This window comes from Panthera uncia, chromosome E1 (assembly GCF_023721935.1).
Source record: "Panthera uncia isolate 11264 chromosome E1, Puncia_PCG_1.0, whole genome shotgun sequence".
In the NCBI taxonomy this organism is placed as follows: domain Eukaryota; kingdom Metazoa; phylum Chordata; class Mammalia; order Carnivora; family Felidae; genus Panthera; species Panthera uncia.
In genome coordinates, this window is record NC_064814.1 from 6613139 (window position 1) to 6639924 (window position 26786).

Here is a 26786-nt window from a genome sequence, read left to right on the forward strand (position 1 = left end):
AACGGGGGTGACTTGGTGAGGTCAGTTTGGGATGCAACCCAGGTCTTCTGGCACCCAGGCCCGTGCCCTTTCGCCTCCCGGCGTTGCCAGCGACAGTGGCCTACCAAGGGCCCCGGGATGGGGGGGGGGGGGGGGCGGCGGCTTCGCCGGGCAGCAGAACTCCAGGCTTTGAACCCCACCCTTCCGGACGTGGAGGCGACTGCAGTGCGCTCTCCTAAGCGCCAGAGGGCGGTCTCGCGCACACTCGGGCCGCTCTGGCCCCGCCCGTCTCAGTGGCCGCGGAAGGTGACGTGGACACGGAAGTGGTCGTCGTCGCGGCGGCACCGGTGGGAGCGGGGCGCGGGGCTCAGAGTGCAGCGGGCGGTCGGGCGGACGGCGGCGTCTCGCACCTGCGGCGGCGGCGGACGCAGGCGTTGTCGGTTGGGTGCGAGTCCGCTGAACCGACGAGCGGCTTCTCAGCGCCTCTCCTGCCCGTCGGAGCCCCGGAGCCGGCACCGCTCAGCCGGCGTCACCATGACCAAGGCCGGCAGCAAGGGCGGGAACCTCCGCGACAAGCTGGACGGCAACGAGCTGGACCTGAGCCTCAGCGACCTGAATGAGGTCCCCATCAAGGAGCTGGTCAGTACAGTCCCGCGGGGCACAGGTGCCCACCCGAGACTGGCGCTGGCCCCTGCGCGGGCCGCCTCCTTTCCCACGCCTCAGTTTCCAGGTCTTAAAACCAGGTGGGAGGAGTGGGACTCGGTCCTCGGGCGCCCACCTCTGCCCCCAGTTTTCTTCCTTGGATGTACACGTGTCACTTTGGCGCAGTTCCAGAAGATGAGAAGGAGCTGCTTGTTCGGCCCTGAGCTTTTTACGGGTCGGGAGTGAATCTCCCCTCGTCTGGGGGCTTTCGCAGCGCTCAGCTCCGTGCTTGACTCAAAGTAGGCGCCCACGGTGTGGTGGCTGGCTGCTTTGGGAGAATGAATGAACAAATGAATGAATGACTCGGCGGAGAAGTAGGCCTTTGGGTAGACCTGGGTGTGGTCCAGAACCGTGCATTTCTAGGAAGCCGGCCGTCCCAGCCGGCTGTCCCAGCCCTGAGGCGTCCGTCCTTCCTTGAACTCTGCGAAGTGTCACTGCGGGGTCGGCGAGGGCTCTTCCCAAATTCCAGCTTAAACTGGCTGGAATCCGGGCGCTGCCGCCCACCCCACCACCCCGCTCCTCCCAGGCTCCCACTCCGGAAACTGAGGCCTGAGGTCCCAGAAGGTTACACGGCTGGATTGTTGCCAGGGTAGAGTTAGATCTTAGTCCCCGCTTTTCCCGCCGGGTTTCCTACCTGCACCCCCCACCCTAGCATTACTTGGGATGACCTACGTTTTCCCCACTGCCTTTAACGAATTGCACTTGGCTCTGTAGTGCGGAAGTTAGAACAGATTTCCAGTTTCATTGCTTAATCTCTTGAGTGCCCTTGGCAAGCTAGTTAATCTTTATGCCTAGACCTCCTCATTTATCAAATGGTGATAATAGTTCCCATCTTCTAGGGTTATGAGGATTAAGACTGTAATGTAAAATACTCACCAGGTAGCAAGTGCTGATGCACGCAGCTGTTGCTCTTACTACGTTATATTTCAGTGCCGATTTTTAAAGGCCTTTCCCAGTTGTGGGAATTTTCTCTGGAAATTGCCTCATTAGCAGATGTCACTGAATCATTCCATGTGCTGGTCTGACATTTTGTTCTTGTTCCTTTTCCTAGGTTGCCCTGCCAAAGGCCACCATACTGGATCTGTCCTGCAATAAACTGACTAGTCTACCGGTAAGATCGGCAAGCAAGCACAGTTCCTTCTAGATCCCTGATGCCGCTTCTCCTTGTTTGTTTGTTTTTTTTTTTCATTTCTTTAATGTTTATTTATTTTTGAGAGAGAGAGAGGGAGAGAGACAGTGCAAGTGGGGGAGGGGCAGAGAGAGAGGGAGACACAGAATCTGAAGCAGGCTCCAGGCTCTGAGCTGTCAGCACAGAGCCTGACGCGGGGCTCAAACTCGTGAACCGTGAGATCGTGACCTGAGCCGAAGTCAGATGCTCAACTGACTGAGCCACCCAGGCACCCCTCTCCTTCTTGTTTAGAGGAGTTAGGTCATAAGGCGCAATTTCAGGACAGGCCCTGCAGACAGGCTGTGACTGAATCGGAGCATGCTGGGGGGTGGGTGAGGTGGGGTGGATTGTCTCAGCAAGAAGGGAAGCAAGGCTTCATTCTTCAGAACAGTGGGAAAGTCGGGCCACGAAACACTAAAGGCAGCAGAGTGCTGGCTGAATCACTTATTGGGCTCATCTTTTTTTCTGCCTTATTTTATTCCTTTGAAGAACAGTTTACCTCTCTATTTGGTAGAGGAGATTAGAAGCCATTCCGGAAGTTGCTGTGCAGCGCAGGGAGAAAGCTGTTTATGAACAGCCTCCTTTTGCTGGGGAACAGGAAAAAAGTGTGGTTTTGGGGGACTACCATATTATTTTCCCAACCCTTGAATTACTTGAGACACTTTTTTTGTTCAACACAGCCAGTCTGTGGTCAGATCCTTTTGATTTTTCTTGCACAACTTCTCCCAGTTCTCCTCTTTCATATGCTTCGAGATTTCTTCAGTTCACCATCCTTTATCCCCGTCTAGGCCCTGGAGTGGTTCAGCCCTTCAGCCTCTCCGGGGTGATAGCCATTCTCCTCCAGAGCGGTGCTCCTTCCTCGTTGCCTTTTCCATCCATCACTCTGGCCGTGTCACTCCCTGACGCACTCCACTGGGCTCCGGCTCAGGGACCGAGTCTCAGAAGTTGGCAGGTTATTCATCGGATCATTAGTCTGTTCCCCTCTCAGTATTCTCCCGGGCCTCGCTCATTATCCGCAGCGTCTTCCTGCGGCTCATCGGGAACCGTTTTTTCACACTGAAAAAGCAGCTGAGGTCCCGCTGCCCCTAGGAAGTATTCCATGTCTAATGACAGGATGGTGGCAGTTCCGTGCAGCCTGATGCTGCTGCACACTTTGCCGGGAGTCACTCCAGCAGCCCCTGGTGCTCTTTTCGGTCTGAACTCAGTTGTTTGTGCCTTCCTTGGCAGTGCAGAATCACTGGCGGTTTCAGGTCCCCGGAGAGCATGAGTAGTGTCTCTTAGCCGAGGCCGGAGCTTGATTTCAGGTGGGTACTGTGCTAGGTGCCGTGAAGAACAAAGAGTGACACTGAGTGTTTAAGGGGCGCATCATCTTTCCAGGAAGGCGGATGGTTCCGTTGTGTTTCGACAGCTCCTGTGAAAGGAGAACACAGGGTGCTGTGAGGGCACAGGAGGGACCCCCCCCTCATGGCTCCAGTCGCAGCGAGAACAGAGCATGAGGGAACACACTTATTTTGTGCCCACTTTGTGCTACGTCCTTTTCCACGTACTTCTCACTGCTTGGCACCAGAGGGGCTGAGTGTTAGCCGCACTTCATCCAGGGTGGAAGAGCCGGTGGCAGGTGGGGTCAGGGTTTACACGTCGGTGCCTCTGGCTCGCGGGCTTCTGCAGTGGCTACACCAGAGTGTGCGCCCGAGGCTTAGGCGCTGTCTCTTCGGGTCCTAGTCGGATTTCTGTGGCCTCACACACCTGGTGAAGCTGGACCTGAGTAAGAACAGACTGCAGCAGCTGCCGGCAGACTTTGGCCGTCTGGTCAACCTCCAGCACCTGGATCTCCTCAACAACAAGCTGGTGACCCTGCCCGTCAGCTTTGCCCAGCTCAAGGTAACGGTTCACGAAGCAGCGTTCCACCGCCGGGTGAGGCACGGGGCTCGGGGGCCGACGGAGCATGGCTGTGAGCAAGGCTGGCGGAAATGCCACCTTGTTGGTGCTGCCTCGCACGGCTTTCCCTGCAGCTGGAACACACAGGGGCTTTCTTCCTGCTCATTTTGCTCACCTTGAGGGACTCTCTTGTGAACTTGGGCTTAGCCAGCCTCTCTGTTCTATCCCTTCAGAGCCTGAAGTGGCTGGACCTGAAGGATAACCCCCTGGATCCTGTCCTGGCCAAAGTGGCAGGGGATTGCTTGGATGAGAAGCAGTGTAAGCAGTGTGCCAACAAGGTAAGCACGAAGCTCCCCCGGGTCCCCTCTGCCATTCCCCGGGGACTAGCCTCTGCCTCCTCTTGTTTTCCCCTCCCAGGGCACCTGTAGCCGTGTGTTGATTTGAGCACTGAGGTCCCAGTGAAATACGTCTGCTATGAGCCTGTCAGGCAGAGGGACCTTTGTTTCTATGTTGACGTTACAAGTAGCAGAACAAGATTGTCTTCTCTGCTGCAAAACTTCCGTTCTTAAGAAACCAGGACCTTGGGGCGCCTGGGTGGCTCAGTCAGTTAAGCATCCGACTCTTGATTTTGGCTCAGGTTATGATTTCTTGGTTTGTGAGATCGAGCCCCATGTGTCAGCGCAGCGCCTGCTTGGGATTCTCTCACTCCCTCTCTGCTCCTCCCCCACTCGCTCACGCACTTGCTCTCTCGTGTGTTCTCTTTCTGTCTCTCTCTCTCTGTCTCTCTCAAAATAAATAAACATTTAAGAAACCAGGACCTTGCCCGATCCCACATTACACTATTGACAGTTGTTCAAATGGGACAAGAAGGGTAGGGGCTGTGGCCTTTCTAAGTCGCGGTGGTTATAGGAATATTGATAACGGTGTCAACATTTGGGTGCTGTACCGATAGGCAGACACGTCCTGGGCAGATCTGATTTATTTCAGTCAAGTCATCTGATAGAGGAGCGAGGAACCAAAGGCGGCACGGAAGCAGACACAGCCAGCAACCCTGAGGGGGCCTTGTGCTGCTTAAGAACGACACCACACATCTCTCACACTCCAGCCACAGTCCCTCTTCCCTCCAGCTTTAGAACAGATTGCTGCTGCTTCAGCTGAGCACCAGATGACTTACTTGGGCATGTTGAGGAGGCTTGATGAACAGAATAGACTTTAAACGCTTTAGATTTAAATCCTAGAATTGATGTCAGTGAGATGTGGGCACGGTGGGGGGGTGGGGGGTGCGGGTCTTTAGGTGAGGGTCAAGAATAATGGCCTTGTCTTGTCATTAGCTCAGGGCTTCTGAGAGAGTCTCATCATCTCTGTCATCCACTGGCACAGGAGATCCAAGTACAAGGTCAGTGCAGCCAGGTAGCCACGGCAACAGCTTGCCCTTAGCTGAGAACAGTACAAGTGATCGGTGAACTCCCGGCGCTTTAGGAGTGATGTGTGTTCTGAGGAAGAACGATAGCTGTAAGGGATGACTCTCCCTTTGTCCTGCATGCTTTGTATTTCACCTCATGCTCCTCATAACCCTGGGAAGTAGATATGACTTCCATTTCTCTGACCCGAGAAATGCCCAGTACGCACACGTTTCATTTCTCCCTTTATTCATTCAACTAGTAATATGTGAAACCTCGTGAAATTGCTCGTACTCTACAAGGATAACTTCTGTTGAGCACAGAGGTCTTTAGTGTTAGCACATACCTTCCAGACGGAGCTCCAGGTAGCACATTGCGTTGTGGATGTGGTAACTAGAGCCACGCTCCCCGGCACTGCTGCCCAGAGCAGTCTCTGGCACACCTTTAGGCGTCGTAGTAGCGTGGCTTGGGCCAGCCAGAACGAGGTCAGTTGTCCCCGGGAGATAGCGTAGATCTCACCAGCCCTGACCTTGTGGCTGCATGGGTCAGCTGTAGTCACCGATAAGCCTGGTGCGTAGTACAGCACCTTTTAAAAATAATTTGTTAGCTGGAAAGCATTCATCAAGTGCTTATCAGAAAACGTGGACTGGGACCGGTGGACAAAATCCACCCTCGGGGCTCACGGTCTGCACCAGAGGAGTCGCTCCTTTTTCTGAACTGGCTGTTTTCAGCTAACTCCTGATGTATTAGGGCCCGGGGAAAAAGGGAGGTCTCTTAAACCTCTCAGCTCTTTATTTAGCGACCTGTACACCCCTTAAAACCCCCTGAATGGTTGGTGCTTACTTAGTATTTGGAATTCAGAGTGAGACAGGGACTTTGAACTTGGGCTGCCTCTCACCATCAGGCTTGACCTTCCTGCAGATCCTGCACTCCTTGTTGAGTGGCCATTTTTTTTTAGTAAGACTGACTCCCTTCTGAGAGGTTGCAGCAGGTTCAAGGCCTGGGTTGCTCAGGACAGGGTTCCTTGTGGCTTCAAAGCAGGCTCTTGCAGGGAGCCTGAGAGGTTGAGTCACTTGCTAAGGTCACAGGGTCCGTAAGTGGTAGCGTTAGGATTGTGCCGGGCTCTAAGCTTTCACTCTCTTCTACAAACAAGGGATAGCTTCTAAAAACACAGCCTGAAAAAATAAAGTCTTTTACCTCCTCCCCTAACCATGCCCGTAGTGAGAATCTCTGGGGCTGTTTTTGTCAGGGGCTGTCCACCACTGACTGGACGAGGATTTGAGGGGCTCTGGGAGCCACGGCTTTGAGCGGTGTATGGGCCCAATGGCTCTTGGCTTCCTCCTAGAGGCTTCCTTAGTTTGTGTGCTGCCCTGAGTGGGACAAGCTCTGGCCCAGGAGCTCAGAAGACCAGTCCTCTGAGCTGTGCTACCTTCCAGCCACGCGAGGTGGACAGATCACCCCCCGTCAGCCTTGGCTTTCTTCCTTTTGAGGTGGGGATCCAGTCAGTCGTTCATCAAACACATACTGAGTGTCTCGCCCGCAGATGGGACGGTAGTCGCCACCCTTAGGGAAACTAGCGTTACGCCTGACGTAGGTAAGAGGCCTCCCGAGGACTGGGAAGAGCGGAACTTTGTAAGGTGGCCGAGGGAGGGAGGTCAGGAAGTCAGAAAGTCTCGGTGGAAGTGCCGTCCTGCCCACCACCAAGAGTTGCCTGGTGCACACGTGAGATCGTGCGTGTGACAGGGACTGTAAAGAGCAGGACTCCTTCCACGCTCCAGTCGGCAGTGGGTTTCACAAACGTGTTTGCTCACAGCTTTCGTGGCCTGGGCTCAGCTGGCCCTTCTCCAGCTAAGGCCGGCTTAGTAAGGTAGGAGACGAAGACAGGATGGCCTCCGTTAGCTCCGCGCTGCCGCGGGGCTGTGCTCACCTAAAAGGAGCCGTCGTGCTTTTCAGCCTCCTGAGCAGACGTGTGTGCCGTGGAGCCCCCGGCTTGGGCTAGTTCAGATCTCCGCTCCCCCTTTGCAGGTGTTACAGCACATGAAGGCCGTGCAGGCTGACCAGGAGCGAGAGAGGCAGCGGCGGCTGGAAGTAGAACGAGGTAGGTGCCGTCCCTCCGCCAGCCATCTTCCCGTCCTCGCCCTGCCACTGGCTCCCACGGGTCAGGAGCCGGGGTCCGTGGAAGCATCGTGAGGAGTAGCATGGTGGTGTATGGTGTCATCTGTGTCCAGTCCTGGCTTCTCCGCTGAGCTCGAGAGTCCGGCAGCCGGCTGGGAGGGTTAAGAGGCAGCTCAACTTAAGCGTGGCCGAGACGGTCAGTCCCCTGCGAGCCCTCCCGGGGGTCCCCTGGACTAGACTGTCACCTTCCTGTAGTTATTCAAGCCTGAAACTGGAAAGATGTCCGGACGTCTGTCTTCAGTTCCCCAGCATCCAGTGTGTCAGCAAGGCCCGTGTGTGATGGTTCCTCCACGCCCTGGCCGTACTGTAATTCAGCCTCCGCGCTGTAGACCCCTCCCAGCTCTGTGGCCTGTCTCCACGCTGGTGCCCCTTCCTCACGGCAGCCACAGGGATCCGTTTACGACATAAGTCGGTGATGCTGCTATTTGCTTAAGACACTCTAATGGCTCCTGATTGAATTTAGGATGAAATTCAAACTTAGCTCCACAGACGACCGGGCCCGCCATGGCCCCAGGCCTGCTTGCTTCTCCAGCTGTGTCCGGCACCCAGGGGAGAGAACGCTGTTAACTTCAGCCACACAAGCCTCTGCTGTTGCTCGAACACGCTAAGTCCAGTCTTACTGCAGGGGCTGTGCCTGGTTTCTTCTTCGGGTCTTTACGCGGCTGGGTTCATGTCCTTGTCTGCTCAGATGTTGCCGTAGCTTTACCGTAACCCCTTCCGAACCACCCAGACTTGGGCAGCATCCCTCCCGTCACTCCATCACAGTCTCTGTTACTCTCTTTGAGGCGCATGTCGTTGTCTTTTTTCTGTTTGTTCACTCGTTTGTCTCCGTCTGTAGAAGGTCTTAGGTGCAGGAACCCGATTTGTCTTCACTGCTGTATCTCAAGCACTTAGCACAAGGTTTGGCGCACAGCGGGCGCTCCGCTGACTGGCAGATGTCTGAGCCCCCTTACTGGAGGATTCCGTGGTTGGAGGGGGGGAGGACGTGCTTAGTACTGGTCATGGGCAGATCCTGAAAGAGCCTGAGTGACACCGGGCCTTCTCACATGCGTGGCTGCTGTGATGCTGTATTTCCTTGGACCACTGCTGCTTGACTTCCTGCCTCCACATGTTCTCTCCGGGTGGGGTAGAATGTGCTCTTGGCATTGTCGTTGCCCAGCTGGAACTTGGAGCTTGTTTGTACACAGAAAAGCAGTGGAAAGCTCCAGTACTTCGCACACTACAATTCAGCTACATTATGGGTCAGATGGGCTTTTAAGCCCAGAAAGACGTTTAACTCCCTAATTTGTGGCATTCTGGCTTTGGAAAAATGTACTTCAGGCTTCCAAATAACTAATCTGGAAGTGCATTTTTAGAACCCAGTAATTTGTAAGCTGGGCATTGGATATAAACGTACTTGAACCGTGAAGTAAATCAGAATGTGTCACAGATTCCTGAGTGGGAGCCTAGAGGTTCCCTCTGACAAATGATTAGTCTTGCTTTCTCAGGAAAACATTTCCATCGTGTCTAACTGTGAACTTGAGTGCTCACTTTGTCTTCTTACTTGCCCTTCCCATGCTACGTTCCCTTCTGAAGCTTGGGAAGACGGGAATCCCATAGAATCATGGTTTCTTCTCTTGACAGCCAAGTTGTATAATAAGGGTGTCCCTCTGTGCTTTCTGAATCACCAGGCTCGTCACCCGTGCCTTCCTCATGTACCCTTGTTACATTCCCCTAATCTCTCCACGGCACGGGGCTGGGAACCTTTCAATAATCCATCCAGCAAACCCTGAGAGCAGTTTACTGTGTTTGAGGGAGGGCTTACTTCCTGGAGAGCAGGAAGACGGCTGTCTCCTTAAGACTGCTTCAGTGACCTGTGGCATAAGGGAAAGGCCAAGCCCGTGCTTTTAGTCACTCAGGAAAGCACTCTTGCAGGTTTGTGGGTGAGAAGTCATCTTGGGGTGGATTTTCCTGCAGAGGCCGAGAAGAAGCGGGAGGCCAAGCAGCGAGCTAAGGAGGCGCAGGAGCGGGAGCTGCGGAAGCGGGAGAAGGCGGAAGAGAAGGAGCGCCGGAGAAAGGAGTACGACGCCCTCAAAGCAGCCAAGCGGGAGCAGGAGAAGAAGCCGAAGAAGGAAGCAAATCAGGCTCCGAGTATGTTTTCGCAGTTGCAGGGTTCCGGCGGGGGTGCCGCGGGGGCACTGAGGGGGCAGTGAGCGAGGCTGCAGACCTGGTCAGATCCAGCATGCTCTCAGTCCTGGGAGTCACGTGGAGGGTTTGCCTACGGGGGGTGGGGGGGCTGTCCTGGGGAGCAGGTGCTTACGTGCAGGTGTTTGGTGAGCCATGGCTTAGAGCGTTCCCAGAATAGGGAGCTGCCCTTCCTTCTTGTAAGGGTTGGATGGCAAAATCGCCATAAAGCGAAGATTGCGTGTGGTCACACTGCCCTTAAAAGTCCCTCGCATCATCTGTGAAGTGCACTTGGGCATTCTGAGTGCAGGTACTGTCTCAGAGATGCCAGCACTACCTCTGGTTTTCTCTCCAAGTCGGAACAGAGCGCCCTCTTTTTGCTTGAACACCAGAGGAATCGTTTTGCTGCCTTCAGGGAGCCATGCTATATAAAAAACAGTGTTTTGCCTGAATACTTCCAGTTGGATTTGTGTAGGGACATGGCTCCATATATAGGGGAGGATTGTACACCTTCTGGGCCAATGGGGCCTGTGAGGGAGAGACCCCTGAGCCGGGGAAGGAATTCTGTAGGGAGGGTGAAGGCGTGGGGCCCGGCTGCGGCTCTCCCTCGCTGGCCTGGAGCAGGTTGCCTGGCCCCCGTTCTGTTTCCTTGTGTAAAACGAGGATTCCACCTCCTCACAGGGTAGCGACAGCATTAAGCAAGAAAACCTATGTGACGGGATCATGCAGTTCTTGGCATGTGGGTGCTCAGTCAAGTTTTTAAAAGTTTTGGCTAAAAATCTCAAAACCAGGGGCGCCTGAGTGGCTCAGTCGATTAAGTGGCCGACTTCGGCTCAGGTCACGGTCTCACCTCGTGAGTTCAAGCGCCACACCGGGCTCTGTGCTGACAGCTCAGAGCCTGGAGCCTACTTCGGATTCTGTCTCTCTCCCTGCCCCTCCCCCGCGCGTGTGCGTGTTGTCTCTCTTTTTCAAAGATAAACACTAAAAAAATTTTTTTTTAATCTCAAAACCGGTTTTTATTTTATTGTATTTATTTTTTTAAAGCGTTTCAAAAATTTTATTATTTTTTAAAATGTTTATTTTTGAGGGGCGCCTGGGTGGCTCAGTCGGTTGAGTGTCCGACTTCAGCTCAGGTCACGATCTCACGGTCCGTGAGTTCGAGCCCCACGTCGGGCCTGGGCTGATGGCCCAGAGCCTGGAGCCTGCTTCCGATTCTGTGTCTCCCTCTCTCTCTGCTCCTCCCCCGTTCATGCTCTGTCTCTCTCTGTCTCAAAAATAAATAAACGTTAAAAAAAATTTAAAAAAAAAATGTTTATTTTTGAGAGAAACAGAGACAGAGCATGAATGGGGGAGGGGCAGAGAGAGAGCAAGACACAGAATCCGAAGCAGGCTCCAGGCTCCGAGCTGTCAGCTCAGACCCCGATGTGGGGCTTGAACTCACAAACCATGAGATCATGACCTGAGCCGAAGTCAGACACTCACCCGACTGAGCTCCTCAAGCACCCCTCAAAACCAATTTTTTAAAAAAAATTAGAAATGTAATATATATACTCACTCTAGCATTGAAGCAGCATTCTAACTGTGCTTGTTGCCCCCTGAAAAGCCCCTCCCCTGATCCTGAGGGACCCTGGGGACTGAGCTCCGCGAGGCGCCCGGAATGACTCCTCGTTCTGAGTGTATCCTCTTGAGATCCACTGGAGGAGGACTTCTGTTTTGGGCTCTGCACAAGCAGAGGGTTTCAAGAACTCAGATGGCCTTAAAAAGTCCTCTCGTCAGGGCCTGGGAGTTTGCCTTTGAGGAGGGGGTTCTGGCGGATCTGCCTCAATGGGTAGAGTACGGGTCGTCTCCCACTGACTGAACGTTCTTGTCCGCTGTGACTCTGTCCCTCCAGAATCGAAGTCCGGCTCTCGCCCCCGCAAGCCGCACCCCCGGAAACACACCAGGTCCTGGGCCGTGCTGAAGCTGCTGCTGCTGCTGCTCCTGTGTGTGGCCGGCGGGCTGGTCGCCTGTCGGGTGACAGAGCTGCAGCGGCAGCCCCTGTGCACCAGCGTGAACACCATCTACGACAACGCGGTCCGGGGTCTGCGCAGCCACGACATCCTGCAGTGGGTGCTGCAGGCCGATTCTCAGCAGTGAGCCTGTCCTCCACACCTGCTGCCTCCCAGCCTTGGAGCTTGGATTCCTATGGAATTGGGTTCTGCTGGACACAACCTCTTTTTAGCGTCCGACCTACCTGCCATCATCAAATGGCTGCCGATTGGTACTTGAGATCCCCTCTTTGTAGGACTTCTCCGTTCCTTGGTCAGGGTCCCCTGGCGGAATAAGAAGTGAGACGTGGGGACAGTTACCTGCATGCCTAAAGGAATAGGCTTGGGGTGGGGAGAGGGAAAAACGGCCTTTTCTAGTTGTTCTACAAAGCTGTGTAAAGGCAAGGCTCGTTTCTACTAAACGGTCAGGTCAGCTGTCACTACATTTATACTTTTGTATGTCACAAACCCTTTCTTTCATTCCTCCCTGGGCAGCCAGGGCAGATCAGGAGGCAGTGTGATTGGGGACTACGGGAACACCATACTCGGCAAATCTAGCCTAAATTGGGAGGGGGGGGGGGGGATACCTATTTTCTTAAGGACCTCAGACATTTTTAATGACCATATAAAACCTCAGGCTGTGAAAGGGACTTCAGGACCACCCAGTCCAATAGAACACTTGCAGACAGGGAAACTGAGGCCTTCGGTGACTTGCCTATGGTCTCCCAGCTAGTTGAGGCAGAACTGAACTCCTGCTCCAGTATCCTCTCTCTCTTGTCATTTTGCTTCCATAATAATGTCAGGAGAGAACAGAAGTCACACCAGAACTGAGTGTCTCTCAGCTGGAGTGTAAAATCTTTGACGGTAGGCAAGCTTCATGTCCCACAAATAGAAATCTCATAGCCATGAGGGTCCTGGCAGCTCCTGTAGAGCCCTGCCCCCCGGCTCATGTGGCTTTCGCAAAATGGGGACGGCCCAGGCTCCTTGCCTCAATTTTAGAGCATTAACTCCCTGATTGCCAGTAAACAACGAGGTGGACCATTGCAAAGCCATATTGTCTCGGGCAGCTGTTGGTAGTTGGTGCGACAAAGTAAGTCAAAGTCAACCTGAAAATTCCAAAGTTTCATGGAGATGGACGTCTAGAATTGTTTGGGTCGAGACCTAGAACCACCTCCGCAATGAAGGGAAGCGAGTGGCACCACGGAGTTTAAAAGTGGTGCACTTCCTAATGACCGGCACAGACGGGCAGGACTGTCCATCCTCTTGTCTCCCAGATTATGCCTCTGCTTGCTCTGTGGCCTCCTTGGCCTCTCTTTTTCACAAAAGCCGGATGAAGGAAAAAGAAATGGTCATCATGGTGCTCATTCACTGAAAGGTCCCAGTTACCAGCTTCTTGTCTCTCCCTCAGGGGAACAAGAACCTGTCATGGTTCAGAGACAGAGTGAGGTCCAGGGTTTTTAGCCTTAGTGGCTCATTTGGATAGGATGGCCACTTATGACCGTCCTATTGGAAGAAGTGACTTGTTCCTTTCTCCCTCCCCAGATAGCTCTGCTGCAAAAGCCCATACCTTACTCAGAATCACTACACATTCCTTAGTCTTCCTCCAAGCTCCAGAGCCATTGGTACAAATGCTTTATTGAAACTAAACAGTACGTGACATGAGATTAAGAGGATATGGAAGTCCCCACACAGGGGCTGGTTGAGGCGGCTTCAGTGGGTGTAGGAAGGCAGGGCACACCCGGCCCTAGTCAAGTCAACCCGCTGAGGGAAGTTCACTCATGATCTCGAGATTTGATGCTGAGGTTCTTCTGGATTTCTACAATTATTAAATATGTGTCTGAGTGGTCTGTCTTTGTTTCTTTGTGTTTTGAGGGTTGAGGGCTGGCTGGGGGAGGGGGGAGGGGTGATTTGTGCACGGCAGCTGGGTTTTTGCTAGGAGAGGAAAATTAAAGGCTTGTGAAGGGAAACACAAGTATCTCAGCCATCTGTCCCAAGCTGACAGGGAGACTTCTGCAGATAAGGGCGCCCAGGGAACAGCCTGTGGTCGGACCCAGGCTTGTGCTTCAAGGAGGCGTGTCCGGTCTCTTCCTGTGGCCAAAGGCGGAGGAGATGCAAACTTTCTTTGTCAACCTTGTCCCCGAGGGCTGGCGTCAGTCTGCACTGTCTAAAGAGAGAGCTGGCTGCAGAGTGGTCATCTGAAGGTAGATCCGCCTGGAGAGCTCTGGTCCAACACGGCGGGAGGTGGAGGTCACACCTTCCCCACGGCGAACCTGTATGTCCGCAAGCAAATTCTGGCGCTCTTGCTCCGAAAAACACCGCCTGTAAGCCTGCAAGTGGCAAGTGACCTCTCAATACTGTACCATCCAGTCACCCTTGTGCATCCATAAGGGGGCAGTAAGCTAGGGTGTTGGGGAGGAGAACCTGTCCTCCCCGGGTCAGTGTTAACTGCTTTTAGCAGGCCCACACTGTGGACCACCGGTGTGCCCCAAGGAAGCCGCCTGGGAGTCCACCGAGGCCACGGGGTGCCAGGTGGGGGGTGACCCCTGCAGCAGCATACCTGGACCAGACGCTGCGGGGAGGGATAGGTGTCCACAATGGCACTGGCCATGTCCAGGCTGACTCTGTTCAGCTGCTGAATCTGTCTCCTCCAGACCAGCGCGAGCCCCCTGCCAGCTCGGTCAACCTTTGCCCCTCCCGCCCAGTCACTCTCCAGGCAGAAAGAGAAACTGGTTTGATCTCGAAGCTTCCTGTGAATAGCAGTTGAAGAGTCATGAGTCAGTCACTCCACCTGTCCCCTCGGCTGGGAACTTAAAAACCCTCCCTCCTTCCACTGACCCCCCCCCAAGAGGCAGGCACAATGTCGTATCTGGCCTATTTGAGTGCTTTGTTCCCAAACACCGCTAGTTGCTGGTTCCCTTAAAAACAACACCTAGTCCTTTCCATTAAGAGAGAAAGCACCAGGAAAGTACCAGATTGTTTCACATGCTGAAATTGGGTTGTGTTGACCAGATAGCAGTGTCCACAAGGACAGACAGACACAAGGGACCGGGTGTCAGGCAATCGGGGAACCTGGTCCAGTTCTAACTTGCTAGGAGCTTAGACAAGGCACTCTCTTAAGGCCTCACTTCCCTCAGGTATAGAATGAGGAGGGACTTGGCCTGAATTGTCTCTGAGGTCTTTTACTAACTCTAAATTCCGACCATGAACACTCCTAGAACTAAGTAGGCTAAAAGTTTGTTTCATGAGGGCTTATTACACTGTGACCTGCCATGTAATGAAACCTGGCAACTTGGCTTACTGGTGACCCAGGGCAGCCTGCAGGCCACGAACTTACACATGAGTTAAAGCAGAACATTTTACAGGCGCTAGGCTTGAGGGCTCCTCATGAGAATCCCCAGCACGAGGTCTGCTCCTTCCACCGCCAGCTTGACCGACAATGAGCCGGCAGCAGACCCCGGGGGAAGAGGACATCCGCACAGAACCAGGCCCGGCGGTGGGGCGGAGACTTGCTGGGGGCACTCACTTGAAGGGCGCCTCGGCCACAGCCTTTGTAAATGCGCAGGCGAAGTCGGCCAGCTCTTTCCAGCTCTGCACGATTCGGGTCTGGGCTTCGGTGTATAGCTGCAGATCCACCAATGCCTAGACACCCAAAAGCGGGACGGGCTGGAAGGGCAGAGGGACTCGGCCTCGTCGAAGTTGCCCTCTCACACCCGCCGAAGCTGCACCCCAGCGCCTTGGCTCCCTGTTTTAGCCCCTTCTCTCCTACTCGGTGCCAAGGCAGAGAGTCGTGTCCAGCAGGCACTTTGTTCCTTATCCACAGCAAACTGGGTTAGGGGAGAGTGAGAGCCCAGCCCGACTCGGGCAACACCGAGTTCTTACCTCTTCCACGTCTACCCTGGACACGTCTACCCTGGACACCATTTGCCCTGCGCTGGCCTCTGGTTGTCTCCGCTTCTTCTCCTTGGCCTGTTCTCTGTTTGCCACTCCCGGTTTCCTTCTTCTCGGAAGATGGGGAGCGCTGGAATGGGGGGGGGGGAGGTCAAAGAGCAGCAGCTCCAGGCTAAGCTCAGGCAGGAAAGGGGTGAAAAGACCAGACCAGAGGGTCCCACAGGGCTTGCCAGGGAGGACCCAGATCTGGGATGAGTAAGTGCACCCCGATGGCCCAAGAGCTGCCCCTTTTCAGGCTGTCTCGAGGACAAATTCAAACCTGAAGCATTTCTCCTGGTCCACAATCACCAGGGACAGAGCCTTCCCAGCTGTCCTCGCTGCGGTGTCAGTTACGAAGCTCCGGAGTGTTTCCTTCCCTTTCTCAGAGTCACCCAGGCTTCCCTGCGCGAAGGCAGACGCTGTGTTAACGTCTGTTCCCTAGAGTCGGCCCTCCGTCCCGTGCCTCGCGGGACACTCGTCTCTGCCCACCTGCTTGAACTTGTAGACCATGGACACAAACGTCTCTGCCAGGAGCAGCACCAGGACCATCGGTTCCTCCACCCAGCCTTCCTCTCCATCCTGCCAAAGGACCCGGGACCCAGCAGAGAAGGGCAGCTCAGCAGGTGCTCAGCACCCGTGAGAGAGACCCAGGCCTTCTGGGTGATGAACTTATTCCCATCAGCCGAGCCCACTTGTGCAGTATTCTTCTGGAATGAAGCCGTGGTGGCCAGAAATGGTAACCCGTGATCCTGTCCCTCCCAGTCCTCCCCTGCTCGACCTTGGCATACTGCATCTCAGAGGCGGTGAGTAAAAGGTGTGGAAATGCTGAGAACTGCCAATGTTTCTGGGCGCTTTGGATAGCGGGGGTGGAGGGGAAGGAAACTCTTCCAGAGGGGTTGGTACAAATAAGTAACTTGGCCCTTGAGGGTAGATGCTGACTGGGAGCTGAGTGGCCCTTACACACACACACAGGTTTTGTGTGACAGAGGTAAGAGCCACAGGGGAACTTCCGCCTGGGAGAGCACCTTCTCTTCACCAGGGCCAACAATCCAGTGTCACACAGTGACCGGGAGCGGGGCCAGTGCAGTTTTCTGACTGGGTCCCTGGAAACAAAAGCCAAGGCCTAGAACAGAGCAAAGTGCAGTGGGAGGAGCTGTGGGTTCTAGTTCCCGCTCAGCTGTGCTCCTCTGACCTGCCTCCCCCCGCCTGTGATGTGGGGGTAAGAACTCCCTCTGTGCGGGGTGACTGGGGTGACCGCGACTGACACACGAGGGAGAATGTGGAAGTGCCTTGAAAGGTTAAGCTGCGACATGGATATAAAGATTTGCTAACAACCCAAATTAAAAAGTGTGCAATTAGGGGTGCCTGGGTGGCTCAGTCGGTTAAGCGTCTGAACCTTGATTTCAGCTCAAGTCACAATCTCACGGTTCGTGAGTTCGAGTCCTGGGTCAGCCTCTGTACGGACAGTGTGGAGCCTGCTTGGGATTCTCTCTTTCTCTCTGCCCCTCCTGTGTGTGCTCTCTCTCTCTCAAAAGAAATAAAATCAATTAAGAAAAAAAAAGTATGCAATTGCCCTAAATTATTGAGCAAATGAGAGCCAAATGCGAGGAAAAATATTTTTAAGCAGGCTCCACACCCTAAGTGGGGCTTGAACTCATGACCCCAAGATCAAGAGTCAAGTGCTCTACTGACTGAGCCAGCCAGGTGCCCCAAGAGGAAAAAATCTTAACGTTTTCATCTAGAAACTCTTAAATGAGGGGTGGAGTATTGTGGATTCACAGACCAGATGAGTGGAAGGCACAGCAGCTGTAGTAACCTGGGAGCCCGGGCCAAGGAAGGAACACAAGGAAGGAACATTTGCTGTGTGCCTGCTACGGGCCGGTGCTTGGTTATCTTAGTCCCCACGACACGGGGCACCCAAAAGGATGTAACGGTGTCCTCGTTTTACACATGAGGCACAAGAAGATGAAATAATTTGCCTAGGCTCATAGCCATAAAGGCCTGGGGCTGAGATTCAAGCACAAGCCCACCCATTCCCAAAGCCCAGCTAGAGAGAAGTAGAAATCCTGTGAGAATTACCTTCTCTCTGCCCCCCACGGATCCCCTCTCCCTCCTTCCCCACTCTGCTCCCTGCAGGAGGCCGCATCACCAGGCTGTCTGGTACAAAGGTTGGCGGGGAACCCAGGAGGAGATTGGAGGGAGGGAGGGAGGGAGGAGTGAAGTCGAGATATTTCCCTGGCTCCCTCGAGATGGGGTCACTTAGGTTTGCTACCTTCCTCTACTGGAGGTCAAGCCTCTCTCAAGGTGGGTGCTGTCTACATTTCTCTCTCCTGGATTCTGATAACCACTTCCCCCCTTCATCCATTCAGGCCGAGGTATGGTAAGAAACATGTCAGTGGTTCTCAACCAGGGGTGAGTTTTTCCCACAAGGGATGTTTGGCACCATCTAGAGACGTTTTTGATTGTCATGCCCGGGAGTATGCTAACTGGCATCTGGTGGATAGAGGCCAGGGATGCCGTTCAACGTTCTACAGTGCACAGGACAGCCCCCACAACAGAGAATTATCCGACCTGAAATGCCGACCGTACCTGAGGTGGAGAAATCCTGAGTTAACGGTGTTATTATTACCTTGAGGTACTGTGTCGTCCCTTGTCATTTCCTTGTAGCCTGCCCACGCTTTAAAAAACAGATCCTTTATTATTAAATCCTCCTCAAATTACCCTAAGTTGAGTGTGCCTTCTGTTTTCCTGCTGGGACCTTGCCTAATATTCTTAACAATAAAAGCACAAGTATCGGGTGGCTCGAAGAGGGGAGGAGAGACGTCAGCCAGAAAGCTGCTACCTCAGCTAGCCCGGCCCTTCTCCTCCAGGTGATGCTGCAAGGCACGGCCTGTGCCTCAATCACACAGCGGCACTCCATGGACTGCAGCGCCCCGAGGAGCTGGCCTCCGCCTTCCATCTGTAAGAGCACTGCAACAGACGACAGGAAAGGCGCTATCAGTGGGTGGCCCAGGAGCAGGAAGGGCCCAGCACAGGATGAAGACAGTTGCCAGGAGCACCTGGATCCAGCCCCACAATGATGTGCCTTAAGCATTCCTCGGGCCTCTGAGCTTTCAGCCTGTTCACCGGGGCCGCGTTCTTCTGCCTTTCCGGTTGTCTCAGGGTGCTCTCCTTCTGGCTTGCTTGTCCCCGCGGCTGGCATCCCCGTGAGCCTCTCCTCCGGACCTTCTGACCATGCTTGGTTCTCTTCTGAAGTGGGGGGGCTTCAGCATTTGTTTTGGTCGCTGTCAAGCTGTCGCTCCGCACAGGGCAGGTGGCTTGGAAGGCTGGAAGCTGATGGCACAGACGGTCTCCCACAGGGTCCCTGTTACTTGATGAACGTCTCTCTGAGGTGTCACGGAAGGAGGCACCAGGGACCTTTGGAAAGGACTGTTTTTTCCAGCCGCATGATGCTCCTTCAGTACTCCGATGACCCCACACAGTTTGAATCGGGGAGCTAGCGTCCTCAGGGCTCAACTGCTTGCGGGTCAGAAACTTACATGTAAGCCTCTGGGCCAGGGGGATTAATTCTTCCTCATCCTCACTTCCACTGCTTAGCACCCTGACTGGCTCCGTTTGTGGGACAGGTTCCGCTATGTCTGGGACAGGTGGTGTATCTTTCAACTTTGGTGATGGAGGACGGGAGGCCTCAGAATCCGAGGTATCAACCATAACAATCTTCTCCCTCTGAGGCTGCCCCCTCTTCGCTGAAGACGCTTCCTGCTTGAGAAAGGCAAACGTTGGCAACTCTTCAGAGTCACTCTCACTGGACTCCAGCGACAGTGATGACTTCATTAGAGCCATCGATAGGTGCTATCAAATTAATTCCCTAAAAGGAAAAAAAGAGATGAGACACAGACTAGCACCGAATTCAGTCCATTGGACACGTTCTGTGGCCCAACTTTACGGAAATACGCACGGGATCTAGAGAAACAGAAAAGACAGGATGCGGTCCCAACACATTCAACCTGGAACTCAGCTGTCTGTAGCCGAACGGGACGCCTCAAATCCCTTCTAGGTCAAGGCGACCTATAAACAAAGTGGAGATTACCATGAGAAAAAAAAAATTTTTTTTAATTTTTTTTTTTCAACGCTTTTTTTATTTACTTTTGAGACAGAGAGAGACAGAACATGAACGGGGGAGGGTCAGAGAGAGAAAGGGAGACACAGAATCTGAAACAGGCTCCAGGCTCTGAGCTGTCAGCACAGAGCCTGACGCGGGGCTTGAACTCACGAACCGCAAGATCATGACCCGAGCTGAAGTCGGACGCTTAACCGACTGAGCCACCCAGGCGCCCCTACCATGAGAAAATTTTAACGCCAAGACTCAACACCACCCCTGGTTGATCTCTGCGTTTGACATGCAGGTTATCAAGGCATCCTTTCTTGGATATTTGGTTCGCTTCTGGGTTTTGCCCATTATGAACAATGCTGCCGCGAACATCCATCTCCACGTTTTCGTGGGGGCGTGTTTTCAACCCTCTTGCACATACACCTAGGAGTGCAACTGTTGGGTCGGGTACAAGAATCCGTATCTTTGAATAAACACTCACTAACGCTGTAGGTGTGACCCCCGAATGAGCCACCTAACCTTCCCCAGCCTCGCTTTCCAATGTAATGATAACAATACCTACGTGGTAACATTGTTGAGGAGTAAAATCGTGCGTCTACAGCGTTCGGTACAGCACGAGGCACACACGCTAAGCACTCAGTAAACACGCTGAATGCCTCCAGAGGGACCTCCTCCCGGTCCCCTCCCTGGGTCTCGCATTCGTCCGGCAAAACGAGGCTGCCTGCCAGACGCGCCCGGCTCGTCCGCACGGCGCGGCACAGCCCCCGATGCCCTGGTCACCCAGGCCCTGCAGAGCGGTGCTCAGGAGGCAGGCCCCCACTCGCCGCCCGCCGCGCCAGCACAGCGACGCTCCCCCGCCACTCCCCGCGCCACTTTTTCAACGGCCGCGAAGACCCCGGAAGTAGATCGCCCGGTAGCGGAAGCAGGTCTCTGAGACCGGAAGCGAATGTACGGCAAATATGGCGTCGGCGGCGCTGGCGCTGAGGACGCGGGCGGCCGGTAACGGGACGCCGCGGCTGTTGCGGGGCGAGGGGTGCCGGCGGAGCGGGGACCCTGCAGGGAGCCTGGGGGTGGAGGCCGTTCTGTGCGGAGGACACTGGGCGCGGAGTCGGGCGTGTGGGAGGGCCCACGAGCTTCGAGGGGCGGCTGTCACCGGTCACGTGACACGTCTCGGGCGGCCGGCAGTGGGTGGTGGATGGGTTGGGGGAGCACGTGTTCTTCCTTTGCCGGGCGCGCCAGTACAGCTTCCCTGGCGCTTGGTGACTTGGGCACCTCGCTTCCACTCCCTGGTGTATTTGGATCCCTTCATCTATAAATACTGTTCATTGGTCCCCCCCCCCCCCCCCCCAAATAACCCGCTCGGTCTCTGTGCTAGACTGTGGTTCGGTGTTGGGGATCTCAGCAGAGAAGATGAAGACAGTCTCTGTCCCCCGGACCGGTTCTTTCTAGTGGAGAAGCCAATACATAATAAGCACGTACACAAAATGGTTTTAAATTGTGACACGTGCTGTTAAGGAAAGCAAAAATACGTGTGTGGGGGGGTGTCTTTTCTGGGCGCGGGGGTTGGTGATTAGGGAAGGCCTTTCATGAGGTGACATCTAAGTTAAGACCCAAAGCACGATAGGAGGCCTAGCCCTGGCAGAGAATGAGGGGCAGGAGAGTGACTCACGCCAGTGTTACATTTTGAGAAGCAAACAGCTGCTCTTACGTGAATTTAAAGAGGGTTAAGAGTGGAAATGAGGAAACCAGATGGGAAGCTGAAATGGGAGCCTTGATGAGAGAGGATTTCCCCAAGATGCTAGTGTCAGTGAACTTGGAGGGAAATGGTGGGTGGTTTTTAAGATCTGTTTGGGAGATAGAGCCCAGAGTTTGCTGGTGAGCTGGATATGTGAGATGAGCCAAGGGAAGCGATCTGCAAGGTCTTGATTTCTTCCTGAGCAACTGCATAGGTAGTCGCATCATTTACTTTGAGGTGAAGGATGGGGAGTAGGCTGAAAGGCAAAGATTTAGGAAAGAGAAAATGTAGGTAAAACAAAAGCCCCATTCTTCAGCTTAATAAGAGGATGAATAAACAAATAGGTTTAAAGGTAGATAGATCCCGGTGCTGGGTATTTAACATGTCTTTCTGAGTATTTATATCTGGTCCTTTGCCCCAGCTACTCTCTGTGCTCGTTAAAACTTCAGAAACCTGGTTTCAGGAACACTGAACTTGAAGGCTCCAGGGACTCACAAGACTTCTCTAAAGACTCTGGCATAGCCCTGGCTGTGTCCGGAGACCTGAGAGCAAGGACTGCCAGCCCTGTGCTTGTCATATAGCAAGGGGCTTCTAGCTTGGTTAGTGTGAATTTTAGTTCACTTCCTTTTGCAAAAGTAAATGCCGTTGAGCATTTCGGAATGCGTATGGGGAGGTCAGGTTGTCAAGGGCAGGGTGTCAGTCTTGGCTAGGACCTGTGCTGGATAGGCTTGCCCAAGAGAATCTAGCCTTCTGAAATGGCTGGGAGCCTGTGGGAGCCACCCTCAGAGAAGCTGCCCTTTTTTGTTTACACGTATCTGGTGTGCAGTAGATGGGTGGATGGCTGAGAAAGTGGTGGGTGAGGCCACAGCAGGACCCTCTGTCTGGGTGTCCTGTTGCTGGGCCCTGTGGTCTGGCCCCTCCACAGTGCCTGGAGCTTTGACGACATGTGGTGAGTGAGGCTGAAGCCAGCAGCTCTGTGGTGTCCTCTTGATGGCTTACCTTTCTGTGGTGTTTGTCTCTCCTCAACAGGACTGAATGTGTCAGGACCCAGGGCACATGGTGTTTATTTATCTTCCGTGAATATTTCACTACCCACCACCTCCCCTGGCCACACACACTCTTCGCATGAGTGCATACACCCTGGACAATACAAGGAACGACTTGTCCCCTGCCGTGGGAGAAGGCCAAGGACTTGCAGACACTCCCTGAAAACCAACACAGTCAAGTGGCATTTCTGCTCACATATCTTCCTCCCCTCCCCTGCCACTGCCCCCCTGTCACCTCTCAGCTTAGCAGATGGCCCATTGAGGCAGAGGAGGAGTGATTGGGAGCCTCTCTGAACAACTTTATGTTCTGTCTGCAGTTACAACCCTGCTGGGCCCCCCTCAGACTGCGTCTCTTGCCATCAGACATGCATCCAAGAAGACAGGCGGCAGCTCCAAAAACCTGGGTGGAAAGTCACCAGGCAAACGCTTTGGCCTCAAGAAAATGGAGGGTGAGGGTGTGCCTTGGCTTCCACTTCCCACCTGCCCCCTCCCGTGCTGTCCCCAGCATTCCTTTGCAGAACAGGAAAACCACGCACACTCCTGGTCCTCTGCTCTGCACTTAGCTCGCCAGAGCACTTGATCCCAGATTCCAGATGCAGAGAAGACCTGGGGCGGGGAGGGGGTCCTGAGGAAGAGCAGATAGCTGTGAACCTGGGCCACGTGACTGGAGAGAGAAAACTGGCAGAGGGAGACCCGGGGCTGCTGCTGCATGAAGAAATTGACTTTGTCCAGGGTCAGGCTTAGAGGTCAGCGTGCGGCACTTGGTCCAGGAAAGCGAGGGCCGGTGTGTTTTCCCAGCAGTTAGCTGTGCTGCCCCAGCACTGGGGCCCAGAGTCAGTGTGCTTGTGGACTTCTCTTTTAGATCACTACGTTCATGCTGGCAACATCCTTGCGACTCAGCGCCACTTCCGTTGGCACCCGGGCGCCCATGTGAGTTGCTCCGTGGCCCTTTCCCCTTTTTTCTTTCCCAGGACCACCTCTCTGTGCTCCTAAGCATGATAGTAAATAACAAGACAGTTGCGTTTATTGGGTACTTATCAAATGCCAATCATCATTTTGCTTGCTGGGCCTGCATTATCTCGTTTCACCCTTAGCCCATCCCTGTGATGCGGTAGATGGCACCTCCATTGTCCAGGTAAGATGCCAGAGACTTAGAGAGTGGAGGGGTCCACGTGACAGAGCTGAGGTTCATGCCAGGGATGCCTGACTCCCGGTCACTGTGCCTTGCCTTGTGTAGCAGCAGCCTGGTTCTCTCGGGTCTCCTTTCTAACCCCCACCTGTTAGAGGAGGAGACGCTTAGTGATTTGAGATATTTTTTGAATCTGGGGAAGCTAATTCCAGTGTATTCCTTTTTCTTTCTTTCTAACCGCTCTTTTGCACGAAGTTAATAGATGGCTGGAAAAGATAGTTTGGATTTAATAAATACAGCGGACATGCAAGAAATCAGGTCTACAGCAGGAAGGGATTTCAGCTTCAGCAAGCTGGGATTACTTTCTGACGTAGGAAAGATCTTTGTCAACGCAGATCGGTATGAGACTCTTCACGTTATCTTAAATGTTGGTTTGGTTTCCTTTGGAATCCGTTTCCCCTACTGCCCCTTTTTTGGCAATTTTAGGAGGCGCCGAAAGACTGATAGTAGCCAATACTTACGTCAGAAATGCTAATTTGTATGTGAATTGATTGTCCTTGCAGTAGCTTTGTCTTTTAGAACTTGAGACATTGGCTGTGTGGCTGTGTTAACTCTTGGGACTTGCCAAAGTAATAACAGCGACAATAACAATAGCTAACGTGTTTTGAGCTAGGCAGTATTCTGAGCTCTTAATGATGAACTCATTTAATTCCTCGAGTTGACCCCATAAAGCAGTTAACATCACCCCCGTTTTGCAGATGAGAAAACCCAGACACAGTGAAGTAACACAGCTCGTCTGGGTCACACGATAGTAGGTAGTCGTGCTGGGATTTGAACCAGGCACTCTCGCTCCAGGGCTCATTCCTTTAATCAGAGAAATACTGAGTACCGTGTTGCCAATCTCAAGCTCTTAAAGAAAAATGCCGAAATACATACAGTTTACAAACCGTGTATGCAACTCGTAGTTTATTTAGTTTATTCTCTGCTCATAGTCTTCGCCCAAAGAACAGCTAGAAATAAACAGCTGCCCCGGCAGGTGAGGGTTAACCGAGTTGATGCACATATCAGCGGATACCATTGGTACTGCTGTTTTGTTAGTGTACGTGTTGCCATAGATATGGCCTTGCTCCGTCCTTCCCGTAAAGCCTGAACTTTAGAGATCACTGTTTGGATGAAAATATGGCAAACGTGTGTTTACTCTGACAACTCCAGTGCTTTTTCATTTTAAGCGAGGCAAGCTCCCAGGGGCAGTGATTAGGGGCAGTTTCCCCGGGCCTGGGGTTCGGGGATTTGTCTGGTGTGGCTTCTGGCCAGCTGCACAGACACGGGTCCAGATACCAGCCTTCGGGGACGGAGCAACCCCGTGGATTGGCTGTCAGAGTTTTTGTTTTCCCCCTTCTGTCCCAGGGTCGGTAAAGAAGTAGAAGTCAAGGAAGTGCCAAGCAGTAGGAAAGGGAACCCAGGATAGAGCTTTCTGATCTCCCGTTTGGGCCCAGGGCCTGAATCCTTACGAGAAGTTTGTTCTGAAGCCCTGGGATGGACCACCTGGCCGTCGGTCCAGCTGACTGGGTCTTTGTGTTGCAGGTGGGGCTGGGGAAGAAGAAGTACCTCTATGCCCTGGAGGAGGGGATAGTCCGCTACACTAAGGAGGTCTATGTGCCCAGTCCCAGCAACGCGGAGGCTGTGGACCTGGTCACCAGGCTGCCCAAGGGTGCTGTGCTCTATAAGACTTTTGTCCATGTGGTTCCTACCAAGCCTGAGGGCACCTTCAAACTGGTGGCTATGCTTTGAACTCCTGGTCGAGGCCGCCGGACAGAGACTGGAGCCCAGGTGACAGGAGAGGATGGCAGCGGCAGAAGTCAAGGGTTGGCACGACAAGGTCTACTGAGGACGTCTGTTTGGTGGTGATTGCAGAAGACTCTGAAGTGACTGGCTTTTGGGAGACCTGACCTGGGGCCAGAAATAAAGTGTGCTGGAGTCATGAGTCTGTGCTGTGTAGGGATAAACCTGGATGGCGCTGCTTACTGGTCTTTTGGCCCTTACCCACGTTCTGTAGTGTGCACCACGGAGCACCCTGAAAGCAGAGAAGCGGCCTGCCAGAGTGAGGAAAAGAGAAGAGGGGAGTGTGTTTGAGAAGGGATTGCTTTAGAGCCACCTCCCCGAGGGGAAGGAGGAGGAGAGCTTGTGCTTGAGGGTGTTACTGCTCCTTCTCCCCCAGGAACCCATCCCAGGCCGGATCCTGGGGGGAGTGGGGGTGTGGGGGAGGGGCTGTAAAGGAAGCAACATGGTCATGTCCTCTCCTGGAGCCATATTTGGAGGGAGCTGGGGCTGCAGCCCCAGGAGTGGCCACATGGCCAACCCCTGTCTGACTCTGTGGGTCCAGCGTAGAAAGTCCCCATCTACCCTGGAATACCCAGGTCCTTTCAGTGATGAGGCAGAATGGGTGACAAATGGGCTGCTTTCCATCTCCTGGGGAAAGACATGCCCACCTCACATCGTTTTCTGGTTCTTGATCTATCACAAACCATAAACAGCAAAGGATCTGGCTTTAGGAACTCAATCTGGGCCTGGACTGGGCTGGGGCCTTCACTGTCAGTCCAGCCCAAGACCTTAGACGCTTGGCTTCGAGTGGCAAGGCCAGGAAGAGTCTCAGCTGGGGCAGAGGGCTGTCTTGGCTGTTGGGGGTGGGCAGTTTGAGCTGCAGCCCCAGCAGGGCCTGTAGAGTCCAGTGGCTTCCTTCCAAGGACTCTCAGCCCTGCAGGCAGGAGCTTCAGGGACCGGGGCACAGAAGCCTCCCAACCTAAGAAGGTCTGCCTTGAACTTGTCACCTTATTTTCTCAGGACATGACCCCAGATTCTCCACCTCCTGCAGATCCTTGGCAGAGGTGGCCTAGGGTTTGTTGAGGTTCACTTTGGCTTCCTTCTTGTGGGGGTCACGTACCAAGGCCCAGCTGGGGGAGATGGCTGGAGGTGTCTCTGTAGGCTCAGCACCGTCCCTGCCAGTCCTCTGGAAAAGCAGAAAGGGGCAGGATGGAAGAGGGTGTTCCTCCTACACCTCCTACACAGGGAAACAGTGGTGTTTCCCTGAGCAGAGCAGGTGTCGCTTCATGGGGTGGATGAGCAGAGCCGCAGTTCGGTCGTGGTGCGGGCAGTGACCTGAGAGCCTCGCCTCCTCAGCTTGGTGACAGCTGAGGGATAGGAGAGTAAAGGCTTTAGCCATTCCCTGACACACCGGCCTCTCCGCCCGCCTGTACACACGTCCTTTCTTTTGGCTTCAGCTTTCTGTGTCTCCTCTCCCCTAGCAATGTTCCTTCCTGGAGACAAGCTGAGTCGTGGAGCTGTTGGC

General features: G+C 53.8%; 3 protein-coding genes across 3 annotated transcripts; 2 read left to right on the top strand and 1 right to left on the bottom strand.

Moving 5' to 3' along the window:
* The first annotated feature begins 285 nt into the window (after positions 1–285).
* Positions 286–13339, top strand: LRRC59 (leucine rich repeat containing 59). Its single transcript, XM_049635849.1, has 7 exons — positions 286–618; positions 1733–1792; positions 3572–3730; positions 3961–4065; positions 7153–7225; positions 9259–9432; positions 11357–13339. The coding sequence occupies exons 1-7, from the start codon at positions 514–516 to the stop codon at positions 11599–11601; spliced, it is 921 nt and encodes a 306-aa protein (XP_049491806.1). The 5' UTR covers positions 286–513; the 3' UTR covers positions 11602–13339.
* On the bottom strand, positions 13333–20404 carry EME1 (essential meiotic structure-specific endonuclease 1). The gene is made up of 10 exons (XM_049635848.1): positions 20093–20404; positions 19378–19487; positions 18479–19287; positions 18262–18389; positions 15909–15998; positions 15700–15821; positions 15387–15510; positions 15016–15131; positions 14050–14239; positions 13333–13819 (listed from the first exon to the last, which is right to left on the bottom strand). Exons 3-10 carry the CDS (start codon positions 19260–19262, stop codon positions 13643–13645), a joined length of 1731 nt encoding a protein of 576 aa, XP_049491805.1. The 5' UTR covers positions 19263–19287; positions 19378–19487; positions 20093–20404; the 3' UTR covers positions 13333–13642.
* A 39-nt stretch (positions 20405–20443) lies between these two features.
* On the top strand, positions 20444–25424 carry MRPL27 (mitochondrial ribosomal protein L27). The gene is made up of 4 exons (XM_049635850.1): positions 20444–20529; positions 22629–22760; positions 23174–23241; positions 25025–25424. Exons 1-4 carry the CDS (start codon positions 20490–20492, stop codon positions 25229–25231), a joined length of 447 nt encoding a protein of 148 aa, XP_049491807.1. The 5' UTR covers positions 20444–20489; the 3' UTR covers positions 25232–25424.
* Positions 25425–26786: the final 1362 nt, after the last annotated feature.